The 18174-nt window shown below is 46.5% G+C and overlaps 2 protein-coding genes across 3 annotated transcripts; one reads left to right on the top strand and one right to left on the bottom strand.

Moving 5' to 3' along the window:
- The first annotated feature begins 63 nt into the window (after nucleotides 1-63).
- LOC139808456 (uncharacterized) lies at nucleotides 64-3474 on the top strand. Its single transcript, XM_071770473.1, has 5 exons — nucleotides 64-767; nucleotides 837-1036; nucleotides 1490-1829; nucleotides 1977-2492; nucleotides 2935-3474. Exons 1-5 carry the CDS (start codon nucleotides 744-746, stop codon nucleotides 3253-3255), a joined length of 1401 nt encoding a protein of 466 aa, XP_071626574.1. The 5' UTR covers nucleotides 64-743; the 3' UTR covers nucleotides 3256-3474.
- Nucleotides 3475-3626: 152 nt separating this feature from the next.
- Nucleotides 3627-17095, bottom strand: LOC139808451 (probable sodium/potassium/calcium exchanger CG1090). Of its 2 annotated transcripts, XM_071770459.1 has the most exons (9): nucleotides 16374-17078; nucleotides 11405-11809; nucleotides 10470-10701; nucleotides 9981-10093; nucleotides 9541-9716; nucleotides 9228-9454; nucleotides 8829-9149; nucleotides 8517-8750; nucleotides 3627-8429 (listed from the first exon to the last, which is right to left on the bottom strand). In XM_071770459.1, the coding sequence occupies exons 1-9, from the start codon at nucleotides 16392-16394 to the stop codon at nucleotides 8230-8232; spliced, it is 1929 nt and encodes a 642-aa protein (XP_071626560.1). In that variant the 5' UTR covers nucleotides 16395-17078; the 3' UTR covers nucleotides 3627-8229. The 2 variants fall into 2 exon arrangements, with proteins under 2 accessions (XP_071626560.1, XP_071626559.1); XM_071770458.1 differs by having other exon boundaries at nucleotides 8829-9454; nucleotides 16374-17095.
- Between the last annotated feature and the right edge of the window lie 1079 nt (nucleotides 17096-18174).

Here is an 18174-nt window from a genome sequence, read left to right as displayed (position 1 = left end):
CATATCGTCGAATTGAAAGAAGGTACTTGTTGATTTCAAATTTCAAACGAGGTACTTTTTGGAATGATTTCTCTTATAAATAATACTGCTTTTTTTCTGCAACGGATCGTTATTTTCTTGGTCACGAGTTTCTGTCGAAAATTAATCGCGCACGTTTTATGTTATCCATTATAATCGAAAATACACGCGACAGATGCACATATAGAAGTATTATTTAAATTGCGGTTTTTTAGCTCTGTGATATTTTTATCAATGCAATAAACCAATCGTTTGTATAGAATTAATGCGACATGTCGCAGCGTATGTTAATATTTTAAAGGCAACGAATTTTAATTGATTATTTGTAGAGCTTTAGCACGTGCAATAATTAATAAATACGGCGTTCCGCTTTTCCAAATGGATTCAATATTCCACCCCCAGCATTAAATTTCCTCGGATCTCAAATTTTTGTGATGAACCCGAATCAAAACACATTCGCATCGAAACGCGTTCGTTTCTTTTTTTCTATGTGTCACGTGTGTGATATACAATCTTTCGTATGAGCTATATACTTTTTTTTACATTTCTTTGCGCTCGCAATTTTAAACTCGCGAAGATATTAGTAATCGAGGAAGCGGAATTTATTATACGATCTTCGAGAAATGGAAATTATGTGCTGGTGATGGTATTACGAGTCCAGTTCGAGCTTTCCCGGTGGAATTTCGGTGTCATCGGACGCAAGAGTCCTTGGCGGAGCTCGGATTATGCCACTGAATACGGCCGATACGGTAAGTTTTAAGAGGCTCAAGTTTCCGACAGTTCTCGCACCTCGGTCTCGACCACAACTTTTATTTCAGGAAACTATGGAGCTGTACAAGAGAATGCCCGGATCGTATCGTCACGGTGAGTTCTGCTTTAATTGTGGACAAAATGAACGCGAGGACGTGCCGCGCAGTATCGCGATGCGCAAGAGGAGAACGAGGAATTATGAGAAGCATTGTCCCTCGTGTCACTGCCCGCCTGAGAGGCGAAGATTTTCTTCACCTGGAAGACTAAGGTGAAGATATTCCCTCTTCTGGTGCTCGGCTGATTAATAAAGAATAGCTGTAAATTAGTGATCAACTATAAATTTGACATAAAATCTATGCAGACTTAAGGCGTGCGATAAAACTTAATTTTTTTCTTCTCTTACCTCTGCAATTTTGTTCTTCACGCACGAGGTAGATTTCTTTATTTAGTGTCCTCGATATTTTGGTCTTTATATCTTTTCTCATTAGACAGTGACCCCGAATGAACTTTTCTGAGTGGAAAAAATACATTCCTTTTTATTATTCAAGAATCTGCACTCATTTTTAACGTTGCAATCATCATGGCTTTAAGGGTTTTTAATTCTATTGTTGTAGATTAATTGCAAAAATAATTAAGCTTTATTAATTGAAAGAAAACAGTGCTTTCTCCAATTATAAATTTTCAATGAGAGAATGAATAACTCTTTCTAATTGGGTACGAGGTTGCCTTCAAGAACTTCGGAAAACGTGGAAGCGATGATAAATCGATGCGAACGCGTCTTCGCGGAGCCGATCAGTTCGGCTATTAAAAAGTCGCAGAGCAGTCCTTTGACGCAGAAGCTATGCCGGCACGAGTGTCAAGCGGATGTTCATTTTTGTTATCCCAGAAGACCGCCGCAGGCCCGCCATCAGCGAAGAATCGAGCACGACAGACATCTGTTCAAGATGAAGGGAGACGCCGCGAACTCGGAACTGACCAACGAAGATATCGCAGTTTGCTCCAAGTACACTGTACCTGTCAAGAGTTCGCTGAAGAAACACAACCGTTGCAGACAGCCTGAGGTGTGTAACACTCACTCTTTGATAAATAATTATTCGTAGTCTACATATAATTCCAGAAAAAAGGAAGAGTATGATTTATTATAAAAAATGACCGAAGGGGATATTTCGTCGTCTCGATCGTTTTCAAATTTAGCTGATATCTTCTAGAGATCGCCAGACGAGCAGGAATGCTCCGAGAGCGAGGCGTCGATGAAGTATACCCCGCACGTTCTCCAGTCGAGGAAGTCGCGCGTGCCGGATCCCGGACGGAGGCGTCGCTACGTCGGCATAGGGGACGGCGAGTACATCGCGGAGGTGAGAAACGAGAGCGACGTCGAGTCCCAGGAGATGAGGAAGCTCGTTCTGGGCCTCGAGGACCTGGAGAGGCTGAAGCGAGGCGACGGCGAGGCGACGGTGACGATGAGCGAGGACGACAAGAGACTCGAAACCCGGAGACGGAGACCCGACGTTGCGAGAACGACGAGATCGAGAAAGCCCGGGGACGTTGCCTCTCGTTGCGCAGCGAGCAAGTCATCCGCGCTGATCGAACAGTCAATTAATGGACCCACGAAGGAATCCGCACTTGATGGACCCGCCCATCAAACGAAGCTCGATCTCCACACCGCGAAAACTCGCCTTTTGGAATCGATCGACCGTATGCTCGGTACCATGGACAACGCGAAAGTACGTATTTAACGATACGCATCTTAACTTATTCGTCAATCTTGCACATACGCGTAGTACATGTACTTATCTTTTACTCGTTTATATCGAGAAAGATATGCAGAGTGAGGAAAATTCCCAAATATAAAATTCGGAAACAAAACGTAAGAAAAATAGATAGATTGATTTTAGGAGAAAATATAATGAATGTGACAAATTTTTTTATAAATATCAATGCCGATAATTTTTTAACGATATTTTATAAAGATATTTTATAAAAATATTTTGTAAAGATATTTTATAAAGATAATTTTTTTAAGAAGTTGATTTTTTATACGATTTAATTTCTAACTTTGGTTTTTCGCTTCACCTTCTGCATATCCTTTTCTCTTAATTTTACCAAGAAGATATTACGACGATCGAATATGCCTGCATCGGTGCGATAAATGTTTTCTGTTGTCAGAACGACGCGCCTGTGCAGCAGCAGGAACAAACGGAGCAAGAGACCGTCGAGAAGATAACTCGCGAACTGCAGGAGAACGGCTGGCAGTTATTGCTCAACGGTCTGACGATCCGTAGAGACTCAGTGGACACGAGCAGGCGATTCGTACGTTTGGAATGTCTGAATCACATTCGGCAGCAACTCGACAAACTTTACGCTCTCGAGTCAACTTTGGACAATTGCCCGCCTAAGCTGCAGCCACTGTCGAGCCGCGATATGCCGCGCGACGAGGAACGTCAACAGTTGCAGCATCAATTGGAGCAGAAAACTACGGATTCTTGAGCATGCCGATAACCCGCACGCATGCTTTGTTCAAGTCCATCTAAGCACCATCACAAATTCCGAGGACCCACGATTTCGTCGATTATGCACAAAAATGACATATATTATATTTTATACATATATATATATATTTTTTTATGTATCGTGGGTGTTTATAGAATGCTGGGACGAAATAATCGGGAAAGGGCGAATATCGTTGCGCCGTTAAAGGTGCAGAAGTATATTAAAATGTCTATACGAGCGCATGTGAATTAATTTAAACGTATGAAATTTGATAAAAATACCAACGCAATTCATAAAATCCGGCGTTATTGCTCACTCATAATTTTCAGAGTTAAAACCATGGCTAGCCGTTCCCTTCGGATCGGAGATTTTAATTGGTAGCAATAGCTTTATTGTTGAAACGTTTTAAGTACATTAGAGTACATAACTAGTCTACCTTCCTCTCGCTTTCAAGCTAAACAAGGTATGTGTAATATTAAATCGTTTCCATTCGGTACATAGCTTTCCTTGCGAAAGGTGGCGCATAAATTTATTATGTATAACATATATATAGATATATATGTACTTTAGGCTCTCTCTATCTCCCTCTGCGTTCACTACGTACGTATACTCTCAATATACATACATATATATGTATATATAGTTGTCTTTGTATGTGTATGTTGTGTGTGTATTATATATATGTATATTTAAATATATAAATATATATAATACTTATATATATATTTATATATGCGACACTGGTAGAACAATTATTTACACAACGTTGTAATAAGCTATGACTAGATATATATTGACGCGTTAGGATATAGTTCTGGAAACTTGAATAACGACGGAAAGAGACACAGGTCGGAGAGATCCCGGTAACGTTTTTTTTTTTTTTTTGCACTTTGTACGACAACGCGTGAACAGCGCGGAAAGGGATAAGGAAATCAGGAAACTTCCCTCGACGGCTGAAAAGCGGTATGGGCAAAATAGCGAGTCTATATCACAGCGGCAGCCGATATCGTTGTATTCGTTGTACATCTACTTTCTTCATACTGTATACAGTTCTTTTTTTTTTCTTTAAATATGTCTTATGTGCCTATATAATTATGTGTCTCGTTATAATTATGAATATACTTTCGAAGCTGCCATCGGCCGGCTGCGTCTGCCGCTTGCGTCCCGACTGCAAAGAAGAGAGGCAGGATCGAAATGCGAAAAGCGAGGCGTCGAGTAAGATCACGGAGAAGAAATAACTCATCTGAGAGACAACTTATCGTACGATGGGGGGGGGGAGGATGGGTGGGTTCTCTCCTTCGCGATTTAACAGGTACGAACGTATTCGAACGTATATACGCGACGAAGACTGGGATAATACTGCGGGTAGAGGAGAAACGGCCGTATAAACTTAATTAATCAGGTAATAATGTATATATCGGCAATATATATATATATAGTCTTCTAAGTACACAATATCGTGATATAAAATCTACGTATTATATCCCGGTATATGCCTATATCGTTAACGTCGCCCGACGTTATCCTGCCCGCTGCGTTTTGTACAAGTGTACTCGATGTGTGTGTACGTGTCTGTGTGTAAAGATAAATATATCGTCGTCGGCCTCCCCGCGTGCGATCCTCCGGGAACCGCTGGAGGTAATGGGGAACATCGTATTAGAGGACGGGCGCGATTCACGGGAATTACAATTATAAGAGAGAAACGTCTAAAAAGGTACGTTATTGACTTCGATTACACGCTATTAAGGACACCCTCGAATTGATCGACGTTCGGACGCGTCCCGAGAAGCGGGACACAGGGGGAGGAAACGCGCGCGCGCGCGCCCCCCCCCTTCTTCCCGTCCTCCAAGTCGCCCCCGCGCTCTTCTAATTACTACTAATAATTGCCACAGGTGAATTGACTCTAAACGACACACCGGTTCCCCGAGCGATCGTCGAGCGTTTTTCGGGCCGACGGTTTCGGGCTGCACGGTAGAAAAGAAAGTCGCCGGAAATTAGACGGGTAGACTCCCCCTAGCAAACTCTAACAATAAGTCCTTAACGTTTTTTCATTCGTTGATGCTCGAGGTGCGGACCCGCGGGGTCCTCGCGCGGCTGCTCTCCACGTCAGGGGCCCTGGCGCGACGCCAGGTGTTTTCACCTCCTAAAGATTTCCCCGTGAATTTTGTGTCACCGCTAGCCGTTCGCGAAACCCAAGAGTATAACTACATAGTACGCCTCCGGGCACACGGAGGCCAAAGAAATTCCTAAAGCGCACCCCTGACGATCCTCCCTCTCGCTTCTCCGTGTGCGCGCGAAGCTCGTTCACCAGGTTCGCTGGGTACCCCCCCTCGAATTATGCGACCGACGCCGCGGTACGGAACCCGCGAAATCGACGGCGAGACTGGTCCGCTTTTAATGAAGATCTAAGGCGCCTTTTTTTTTACTGTCGGTCGGCGCTTCCTAAATCCTGGAAGCCGTGCGTCGATGCGTCCGACGCCGAGACGCTCGTAGAGTTCTGGCTACACTTCCGGTCTCGTCTCGGAGTCAAATAAAGGGGCCTCGAAGTACAGCCCAGTCACTTCGCCATCGGCACCGAACGCATCGCGAATATAGTATATATTATTACATATTATAATAATAGTATTTATATGCATAAATCGCTCTAACGCGCTAACAATAACGGACAAACGTAGTGAACAAACACGTTGAACGGTCAATAGTCATTACGATCTAAGCTTCTTCGCATTATATTATATATATTATATATGTATATTATATGTATGCTAAATTTATATAATCACACTAAAGCGTCTGCGCGATCCTTGCGATTTCTTACAGATTTCATTACCTGCGATCGTTTAATCCCGATTAAGCAAACAGCCGATTAAGGATGCAACCCCAACGAGCTGCATCGACAGAATGTTTGCTCGCAGGATTCTCAAATATGAACATATACGAAAGAGAATTTTTTTTTTATTGACTATTCATTCATATTGACCTAAGTTTTCCGTTTTGTCATTCAAATGAATTTTAATATCTTAGGCGATATTTTCACCTTTAACATCTCCACCGTATATATTTAATATTATTGACACTTTAATTTATATATTGCTATAATATTCGATTTTTATTTTTTTCGATGCAGCCTCATCTCTTGCGATTCCTGCGGGAATTCCGTCGGCTCGTCATCGATGCCGATTCCGGCGCGCTCGAAAGATCAAAGGATCCCGGAAGCGGAGGTACGCCGATTGTTACCGTGGGTGGTGGTTCCTCTTGCCCGTCTAGCGATTTTACAAGTGACCCTTTTCGCGAATCGGTCTCAAGGAACGCGCAGTATAATAGTGCTGGTTGTAGATACTTTCATTCGGATAAGGCTGCGTTAATTATTGTCACTTTCAGCGCTCGTTCGTCCTCGTGGAGAACCGAATTCTCTCGCTCCCTCCCCCTTCCTTCCACCGTCTCCTTTGGTCGCGGAAATGAAATTTCGCTTGCTCCATTCGTTCTCGCGATTTTTCCGCGCGCGTCGAGGAATGTGAATTTACTCCCGGTCACTCGGGAGGGATAATTCGCTCGGTTCTTTCTTCGCGTGGCGCTTCAAGACATTTTTCTTTCCCTTTCCTTTTCTTTTTGCTGCTCTTTTGGAAAAAAAGGTGATTTTACGTTTACACTCACGCTAACGAGGGATCTCCTTTGATCTCGCGAAGTCTCGTCTCTTCCGGTTACTTGGATGGCGGCAAAAGTACATTTTTAACGAAACCCGAATTAAATATGTCATAATCACCTTGCGTATAGTCTACCTCTCGCGTCTTAAGAAGCGCGCGAAGATATTTCCTCTTATCTCACATTTTACGCAGTACGTCGCGCTCCGATATCGCGATAGAAAATATATTTAAAAAATATACAAGTAGGTGTGTTATATCCATCGTGTCGGATAATATAAGGATCGCGCGTAACGTTGCGACAACAGTCCTAGAGAGAGAATTCTCTCGCCCGCTCTCGTCAAATATTTTCACGTTCGTAACAGCTCCGCAGTGATATCGATTTCCGACGATTCGCACAGCACCGTTAACAGTCTTAACATTTAGCTGCAGATATGACGCTCCTAAGATCTATTCTAACAAGCCACACCTCTACTCTGGATCTTTTTACTCTAATGTTTAGGATATAAAACGATCAATTGTCAAGACGCATTCCCCTTCCATGGTACTCAGGCATTTGCGCAATATGGCTGATATATAAAACGTATCACATCTTCTTTTCTATATCAATTCGAACAAGTCTCGCGCGACGTACAACGAGGTCTGCGACTAAGAGTTGAGATTGAAGCTTGGAACTTTGCGACGATCGTTTTTAATGACCGATTTCTGATTTTAGTAAACTGTCGCGATATTGCCGCGAATACGTCATCGAACGGTAATTACAATTTAATACTAGTATTCGTATTGTCTGTCCGAAAACTTAGGTGCTTGGAAAAATTCATAAACTTCCTGTACTTTCACCCGAATTGTGGAAAATTGATCGGGGACTCGTTAGTCGAACGGAAGCAAGCAAAATACTCTTTTGTCACTTTCGGTAGCACCAATAGGATACAATGCCTGTGTACTCACGCGCGAGCACATATTGTCTAGATTTTCTACAACAGCCTAAAAAGAAAGAAAGCTCAACGACAAGCTCTTTGCTCTTACCTAAAATCTCGAACGGTCGCTTCAACAATTTCACAGCAAGCTAAAAATCGTGCTTCTTTCCGACATGCAGCTACCCAGCTACCTTCTAAGCTCTTCTGTCTCTCGCTGTCTCTTCGTTATCGAGTAGGAAGAAGAAGAAGAAGGGAGGAAAGGGACGTTCGAACGAGGTCGCTGAGCGTTTTACGACGATTTACGACCGTGCGTGCGTCATCGTTCGCGAGCCAATCGGCCGGAAACTCTTGCTCCGGACGATCGTTCCGCGTTGAGCAAAGCAAAGGTCGGAAACGAACGAGGCGTCTTTGCATTAGAACTTGCTGGGGCATACTGGCGGATTCATCTCGCCGAAGACGTTGAGCTCATAGAGCGACGCGAACATGATGAATATCAAGTACCAGACCATCAGGACCATGCCGTATCGTCGGTCAAGCTTCCAGCCGTTCAGGTGTGTCGCCACCACTAGGAATAGCACTGTCGATAGCAGGGAAACGGTGGAATATGTCAAACCTGATAAGAACGAGATGTATATAGAATACAAATATGTACGTTCTGTAGATAAAGAGATTTAAAAAATAGATAGATAAATCCGCGTACCTCTGCTGGTGACGTTTACGTGCGAGCCAGGCTGTATCATAGCGGTCTGTATGAACCACGGAAGACCGAGGCATACTAGGATGTCGAAGACGTTGCTGCCCACGGCGTTACTGACCGCCATATCTCCCAGACCCTCCTTGATGACCGCCAGCGAGGAAAGAGCGTCTGGCACGCTCACACCGGCGGCAACAAAAGTCAACCCCATCACAGTGTCGGGAATGCCCAGAGTGCTGCCTGTAAGTCGGCCACTTTGCTAAAACGACTGCACTCAAAAAAAAAAATAGCCGCTCGCGGTTCGAACGATAACGTTACCTATGATCGTGATCATCCACACCATTATGTAACTGTAGAAACTGATCCAGATCATCGATATGCAGAACGTGAAGGGATACCAGCTCCGCCACTTTTCTTGCCGGCAGTCCGGCATTGTCGCCCGGCACATGAAATGGATAGGATACACAAGGCCCCAGGTAAACATGGTCCACTTGCTACCGTCCGTCGGCATCACGAGAGGCGACACTTCGTTGGGATTGGGCTCCTTCGCTTTGTAATAATCGGGCTGCCTCGGTGCTGGCGGGTGCTGTTGCTGCTGCTGGTGTGGCTGTTGCTCGATCGTTTCTTGAATGCCGTTTCCTGGAAGAGAGATGAACAATGCATTCAGATTTCTAGAGAATACACAAAAGATATGAATTGACAAGATTATTTGATTACCTTCCTGATTCTTCATTTGCTCGGTGACCGGCGAGTTGGGACCGGTATAAGATAATCGATCCTCCTGTAAGGATCTGTAGCTAACCAGGGCGCTCTCCTCGGCGGGTTCGTCGTCTTTCGGCAGGAACGGAATATTGTACGATTTCGCCCAACGTTCCAACTTAACATTGAACGAGAGCGCCACACAATAGACCGCGTACATGAATAACATGAAGAGAGACTCCATCCTGAAAGGCATTTTTATTTCGTCTGTGAGATTCCGCGTCGGTTTCCATCTGCGATCGGACGCATGCAAGTGTGTAACGATGCTCACCAGGATATGGAGTCGTTGTAAATCACGCCGAGCATCACGAGGATCGAGATGGCGTAGAAAAAACAGTCTCGGCAGAGAGGCCACCAGTTCAACTTGGAGGCCGTCGCAGTGCATAGGCCGCAGATCGATATAACGAACATTATATTGAAAACGGCGCTGCCGATAACGCCGCTGACCTGAAACGCGACGAAGAAAGATTTAATTGCCGAACTCTGCACCGTTAGTCAACGAGGACGTCCGGCTCGCTGCCGAGCTAGATCCACGTAACGCGATAACGCGAGAGTGGTTCCCTTCACAATTAAGGAAAAACAAAATAAAATTTACTCGCACATCGGGTTACATAAGGTAATTTATATGATTCACGATTCAGGATGTTTAATAAACGCAGCGCAGCGTACGAGGCGCGATTAGACGACCGCGATTGCGAGCACGATACTCACTCCGATATCGTCCTTGGCGAAGAACACGCCGATGATGACCGTCGCCAATTCGGGCGCGGAAGAGCCGGCCGCCATGAAAGTGGCACCGGCGACGTCGGGAGACAGTCTCAATTCTGAAAAAAGAAAGAGGTAATATATTAATATGTTTAAAAAAGAGGCTCAACCTATTAATAAATTAATTGAAAACAAAGCCATCCAGTCATGGCTCTAAGTCCCTTTGTTTTCAATTAATACATTTAAAATAAATTTGCAAAACAACGTCTCTGTCTCGAGAACGCGTCGAACGCATCGGGAATCCAAAAGCGACCTTCATTCACGGTAAAAAGGCAGAATCGAGATGACCGTCTCTTAATAACAAATCTCGCGGCAGATCCGCGCGATGAAATACGATCCTCTTATGCAAAACTATCTACGCGTAATGCCGTAACCAGAGTCAGTGGTATTATTGATTTCAACACGTTCGCCGCAAGGGATTTTCACTCGCCTCACCTTCGCAGATCCTGTCCAAGCTCGAGACGAAGTAATCGTCGCAGACAATCGCGAGGCCCAGGAAAGTGTAGACAGCGGCCAGGACGTGTATTATGAGACCGCCGTGTTTTCTGGCCTCGGGCCCCATCAACGGTCGCGGAAATTGCTCTATGGCGGGCGCCGAACAGTTGGTCCTTCGCGGTCTCACCGTGGGATACGGATACCTCGTAGTCATCTGGGTGGTTGGGGTGGCCTGGGCCATTCGTGGCGAAAAAAGATTAAAAAACAAGAAACATTTGTTATTAATCTTCATCACTTAACAGTATCATTCATTATATTATTAATACAGATTGATCATGTCTTTATAATTCTTTCGAACGATCGAGATGTATCTTCGCGGATAAAGCCATCGTAATGTCGGCACGTTAATCCGCAATCATATGCAGTATCACGCCTGACGCAGGTGTTATGCAATCCTGCATCACGCACCGTGTATCGCGTATCTGGATTCTGATCCGGGCGACAGCTTCTAATCTTGTTTTCTCAAGACGTTACCATCCATCTGCGCCACGAGATATACAGGGTGTCTCCGTCGGAATGTACAAACCGCCAGTAAGCGAATTATCGAAATCGAGTGGAGATCACGGAAGATTAGCATCGGATTGCACCCATGATAGCTTCACAGAGCTTGGCAAGCGTAACGCAACGAAATTATGTCACAAAGTCTTTCGACTTCTGCGATTAATCTACCGTCGCATTTTGTTGACAATTGTAGTGTACAATATTTCGGCGTGCTGTCGATAGAAATGCAATAAAGCGTATTGCGCACAGCAAGTCTTATATATCAAATCTATGAGTTTCTTTCGCCAACAAGATCTGTATAGCTTCGCAGAATCCACGTTCTCTACTTGACTGTCCGGCTGTATCGCGACCGGGAGGCCTGCGGGAGCACTCACCGTGGTGGTGTCGTTTCGACCGTGCCTCGGCGGTGGGGTCTCGGTACTCTTCTTCTCGGACTCCTTGGTCTTCGCGGACCCGTTCGACGCGTTGGCTTTCGCGCGTCCGTGTCCCTTCAACGGCGCCTCAGTTTTGGATCCCTCCGGATGGCTCGTCCTCCTCGTCGTTTTGACCGTCGTCGTTTGCTGTATCATTTCCTCCTCCATGGAAGTGTCGTTCGTAGACACCGGCGGTTCCGACATCCACTGTGCGGTGCTCGTTGACAGCACCGTCGTCGTCTCGGCCGACGTAGGCGCTTTCGAGACGTACTGCACGAGGACGTAGATCAGGAAGAGGCCCAGTCGCAGAGGCCACCTCCTGCGGCGCGCCTGCAGATTTCGCGGCCTGCATCTCACTGCCTGCAACTGGAATGAATTGGTCGTAGATTAGCGCACTGTTAAATTCGCAGTGTCAAATTGTATTCAATTTGAATAATTTTTAAGCATTCCTATAAGCCACTGTTCCTGCCACTCAATATGCTCGTCAATTTAACTAAACCAATGAAATTAAAATAATACTGGTTTTGTGTCAAAATAATAAATTTCAACACACGTGGTAGTTGAAAATAACAAAATGTTATTTAATTCAAGCTACTGATTTTAATTTCATCCTTTAATATTTAACAGTGCGTCTCTCCCCTTTACTTTCATACTTTCGCCGGTCGTGTATTTTGGTAACAAACAATCTTAAATTGGAGCGATCCAGGCGCAATCTGGACCATCATCGTTCCCCTATCGATTCCGCTTCTTTTTCTTTTCATATTTCTTTTCCCCTTACACACGCAGTTATGAGGGGCTGAGGTCTCTTCGAGCTAATTAGAGAAAAAACGAGCCCTACATAAACGCCGATATGAGGGGCAATTTAGAGATCGTATCGGTCGTAAGTTTTTATTCCGCGTCACATCGAGTTAGCTCGCGCGAGGACACGAACGACCTTCGGCGACGCGATGTCCCGTCGCGTGGAGAACGGCAACCCCCGTCGCGAAAGAAAGCGCCCTATCGGCTTTATCCCGCGTTTCGTACCTTCGCCGGGGAGGTCTTTACATCGCTCACCCTCCTTCCCGGAGTCCCCGGCTCGGCTTATATCGACGTCCCTCTTTAAGTGGCTTGTTTTCAAGCCAGCCCGATCTGGCCGCGGCCGTGTTTAGAAACACAGTTCCACCTGTGCCGCATATTATTTCATTAGTCCCAGTCTACAATAGGTGTTTTAAGCCCTAAGCCTTAAGAAAGTGTTCAATCACAATTGAATTTGAGGAGAATAATTGACTGTGATTGGTCAATTTCTTAGGGCTTAGGGCTTAACCTATTGTAGATGGGCACTTAGGGCCTAAGGAGAATGGCAGTCCAGGCTGTCTTGGCAGTGTTTTACACACATGTTTTACACATGTTTTTAGTGTAAAACACTGCCAAGACAGCCATTCTGCTTAGGCCCTTAGGGCCTGAGCAGAATAGCTGACTTATAATTTTAAGACAATGTCTTGTGCTTTAAATCTTTGTTTTTATAGTAACGCACAATGTCTTGTGTCTCTCAAGTCTTAAACGTGTGTACAAAGTGTCAACATTTACAAGACTTGAGAGACACAAGACAGTATTGTGCGTTACTAAAAATAAAGATTTAGAACATAAAACTCTGTCTTAAAATTATAAGTCAGCTATTCTGCTCAGGCCCTTTAGTCCCAGTCTACAATAGGTGTTTTAAGCCCTAAGCCCTAAGAAATTGACCAATCACAGTCAATTATTCTCCTCAAATTCGACTGTGATTCAACAATTTCTTAACGCTTAGGGCTTAAAACACCTATCGTAGACCGGGAATTACGATTATCGATGTCGCGTGGGTCGCGTGCCCCAGCTCGAGGGGGATTTGCGGCGCGGCGTGGGCGTCACACACGCACATATACGTGGGTGACATATGACACGGCACCCACCGTTTAGGCATGTGTGTGCGTTTGTGTACACATTATACACATACGGCGCCTCTAAGTAACAAAACTGCCGTGTGTGTGTGTGCGTGTGCGCGCGTACTGTTATCAAATACTACAACGCGGCTGAATAAATCGATGATACCCTCTCTCGCATGCGTAAACTATACCCCTCTAAGAAAAGCATCGCCCGCGGGGGTTCTCCGTTTCGATCGCTCGTGAAACAAATTCCCGACATATCCGCGATACGATCATCTCCCCCCCCCCCGCCTCTCGGACGCGTTTATTAAAAGAGAATCGCCGTGTAAATATGAAATATCGCGCGTGTTTACATACCGCGTTTTCCCATCCCGTGATTTTATCGCGCGGGCTCTCGATATACTCGCGACGTGATTAATAAACACGGACATTAATTCTCTCGCGAGAGAGAAATACTCGCAATGAAATACGCGATATAACAGCCCGATACATCATTTTCCGCGGAGCCGTAATTAGAACCGCGTCCCCGGAGTCCCCCGGTGAGCTCTCCGAGAGGGCCCCCGGGGACGATTTCCATCGGCGTGCCGCGGCGCATACGAGGCATAATTCGCCGCGTTACGCAATCGCGACGGGCCGCGATTCATCAGAGATCAAAGACACGCGCGTTACATACACGGAAATCCGGTGTGGCTGAATACGAATCTGAGGGTGAGGCGAGGGGGAGATGTCGGGGGCGCGACAGCGCGCGGCACGTGTAATTCCGTAAATGCGTACATGCAACTAATGAAGGGATTCATGGGGAGAGGGGGTAAAAGTGAGGACGGCGCGCTCGAGCGCGGTATCGGATTGTCTAATTGCCGTCGGCGAAATTAATACGCGTCCACATATATACGGGGTGTCCCATCCGCGCGGTATCGAAAGGGCCGAGCCCTTTTTCCCCGGAGGGTAATGGGGACTGGACAGAGCGAAGGGGTTTAATTGTCATCGGTCTAGCGACATTTATTTTACTACGCGATCGATCCTCGAAACGTATAATATTTTATCGAGGGCTTATTTAAATTGTCGATGAGCTTCGTTTTTCGGGTCGCTCGTTTGCCGCTCTAACAATAAGACCTCGCTGGAAAGTTCTCGACCCTTCGGGCTCGGCTCTTTTCGACACACCCCCGTATGTATAGAGTGGAATGACGAGCAATTTTCGTAATGCGATCCGCGCAATCGAACGACCACGCTGTAAATATAACTTTCGAAATCAGATTAAACGCCAAAGTGGCGTTTAATGAGCTTTTCTCTCGAGTGTGCGAAAGAAAATAAGCCATTAAATAAATTCTTTTTCTCTCCCCGCCCGACGAGAGGGGAGGAGGGGGGGGGGTGCGAACCGTTTACGCGATTAACATTTTGCGCCGATTATCAATTTGCGCTGGAAATTCATGTGATAAATAGCCGCGCGTGGAAATAATTGCATCGCGCTCCGTAAATAATCGTAATCGCGATAAAGCCGCGTCCGTGTTCCGACGGCCGTGTCAATAATGTTGCAGCGTCCGTCAATAGTCGAGTGCCCGACAAAGTCGGTTACCATTGATATTAATTACGACAGGCAGGCGCATTCAATTCCAAATCGAGCTTATTCTTTTATTACGAGAAGCAACTTCCGCGCGCAATAAAAATTTCCGATTGAAATAAAAGCCTCCCGTAGAAGAACTGATGTACGTTTTAACGAAATAGTAACCTCCACGCACAAAAGGAAATATATATATAAAGGTTCAATAATAACTCCTCTATCTCTCTCTCTCTTTTTTGCACAATAAAAATCCCTCTCTTTTACGTATAAAAATATCTGGTCGAGATGAAAGCTGCGACCCTCCTGCCTTTCTTTGTGAAGACGCGCACGTGTATGATCCGCGAAGGAATCGATATCCTTATAGACGAGACTCTCAGAAAACGCGTTAATTAACGATGTTTTCACGGCACACGTATCCCTTTACAAAGGTCCCTAATTGGACGCGATACACAGAACGTTGGCGTCGAGGAGACACGACGTTGTTCCAACATTGAAAGTCTTCGCCTTTGCGGCCGTTCTCTCGCGTGGAAGTTGCGCTATCGGTCTTTACTATTATAAATGTTTGTACGTGCTATTTGCGGGAGATTCGCGCGCTATACAGACATTACAGTTTCTCATAAGACGGAAATTTTCACGATCGAATGGCACGCGCGCGCGCGCGCGAGGGAGAGAGAGAGAGAGAGAGAGAGAGAAATGGGAAAACTTGAAACGCGTTTATTGTGACTCGAGAGACTTTCTTTTTACTTTTATTAACGCCGAAGACGTAATCCGTGTTGCGGAATTAGCGATTCTTTGAAATCTTGTTTACAAATATAAATATTGCCCTATGTAAAATGTTTTTTTCTGTTTAAAAGCGAAACGAAACGAATTAATATTTCGTCATAGTTCTCACTGTCCAAGCCTTATTAGCGATGTGTTTAATAATAGAGATTTTTAAATCATAAATAAGATCTTGCTAACTAAAGCAAACAACAAATCAAGACTCGCACATCGCCTTGTCACCCTTTTGCATTTTTTTATCGGATAACTTGAACCCGAAAAGATCCACGAAGAACAGATATCTTGTTCGTCATCCTAGTTACATTATCCTTGCACTCGCAGTACAAACAATTTACGCGCTTGCAAAATGCAGCCGCCCTATTTTCGACGCGAAAACCATAAGGGCGGTATTCTCTCGTTAGCGAGCCGGAAATCCTCGTTCGCCAAGAAACCTGCCGCGAGGAAGCGCGTCTCTCCGGATCTTTCCGAAAGTCCGTCCTTAAATTTCTCGCGATCGTCGCACCGTGTGGGGACTGTGGGGTTCGCGATATATGCCGAGACGGGATCGAGGGGACCAAACGAAAGGATATCGCTATCCAGGATACTCGCTGTCGCTTCGATAACGAGCCTGACAGCGAACCGGTGACCCGATTTCCATCGCGGACTCCCGAACTCCCGACGGGCGGGAATCCGCGCGCTCCATCGTCCGGCTTACCCCTTTATCGCCGTGCATCATCGTCGCCGTTCGCCCGTACGTGTATCGCGAGCACCACCGCTCTTTCTCTCCAGCCGGAAGACCCTCGGGTGTACCGCCGCCGGTGTGTGCGGTGCCGCCGGATATAGGTTGCGCGGCGCCGATAACGTAAACGAGGGTGGCGACGGTGCGCGCCCGCTCCCGCCGCGAGCTCTCTTATCACTTCGTCACGTAATCGCGTATCCCACGGAGAGACGAGGAGAAGGAGAAGAGGAGGAGCGAGAGAGGGTGGGCCCGCGTCTCGCTCGTCCGGAGTACTCCGGAGTCCTTCTCGCGTTCGGGGGACTCCCTCGTCCGCCACGCTGCCCACGATCGCGCTCGAATTATCGATTCGGACGCGAAAAGCTGCCCGCCGCCGCCGCCGTCTTCGTCCTCGTCGTCGTCGTCACGGCGATGTTCCTTCGTCGATGTACCTCGTGTCCCGCGTACGGATCGCGCGCGTGTCCCACACCGCGGATCAACCGGGGCACCCCGGTTGCCGCGCGCGCACACGCACACGTATATTTACGCCCCGCGGCTGCGACTCGGCTGCTCTGCCGTCTCCCCCTCGCTCCCTCACTGTCGCCGTCGTGGCCTGGCCTCGGCGTCGTCACGGTGCACGGCCATCCGCGCGTGTGTGTGTCACGTATATCTCTCGCCCTCCCTTGCCGAGCTACTCCTCTCCCTCTTTCTCTCCCTCCCGCCCTCGCGCACCCCTCCTCCGGCTCGTGACGCGCGGACGACACGCCGCGGCGCCGCGTTCTTGGTCCCCCTCTGCCCCCCCGTCCCTTTACGGTATCGGCGCTCGCCCGGGGTGGCCGCTCGCCGCCCCCGCGCGATTAAATATCACGATCTCTCATCGATCGATTTTTATACCGTCTTTTTTATCAATATATATTTTTAAACGCGCCGGGACGCGCGGATAAATGTTTACGCTCCTCGATTTCGCTGATTTAACTTGATCTTAATTATGTTCGTTATTACGTATCGCGATGACACGATATGTTATTCGGACATGACTCATTGGCGCCCCGAGGAAGAGAATTCGGGGAATGGCGCCCCCGATTTTGACCCGCGGCGCCGCGATGGCCTTGCGCACCCACGCGCACGCTTTCGTCCCCCTCTTCTCGCTCAGCCCCCCGTCCGCTCCGACGATGTACCGGCGCCTCCGCCGACGATGACGTCGAGACGCTTGCGCGTCGCCGATCACGCCGATGATACGTCACCGATCCATCCCTCCTGATCGTTCGTTGCACTTGCTCACTGGGGAGAGGGGGCAGGAAAGTAGGGAACTAACGTTACTTTTTAGGTATCGATATGTAAATGTTGCTGCAATTTCGACGTACTAAATATTCCTTATAAACATTCTTTGACCGGTATTCATAGTCGGTTCTTATTTCAAGACCGTCTTAAGTAATGTCTTAAGACGCTAATGCCGGCTCTGTGATTGGTTCATAACATTTTAAGATCGTATTCAAGACGGTCTTAAATATAAGAATACTATGAATACCGGCCTTTAAAGTCAAAAGAAAATATCGATTGAGTATTTTCACCTCCGCCGTTTTAATTCCGATATTATTATAATTATGTAATTTTACGTTTTAAAACTGTCAATCGAGATCGAATAATAATTTCCCGTAATCTGCGCGCGAGGTCGTTCGTTGCCCCCCCGAGATCGTTCAACCGCTTCGCGGAAAAGAGCGCGGCTAAAATTATCGGCTATCGCGATATAGCTTAGTATTATTGAACCATAAGCTATATCCGGTCTAGCATCGGCGCCAAA

This window comes from Temnothorax longispinosus, chromosome 2 (assembly GCF_030848805.1).
Source record: "Temnothorax longispinosus isolate EJ_2023e chromosome 2, Tlon_JGU_v1, whole genome shotgun sequence".
Classification (NCBI taxonomy): Eukaryota; Metazoa; Arthropoda; class Insecta; order Hymenoptera; family Formicidae; genus Temnothorax; species Temnothorax longispinosus.
This window is presented reverse-complemented; position numbering and strand designations above follow the sequence as displayed.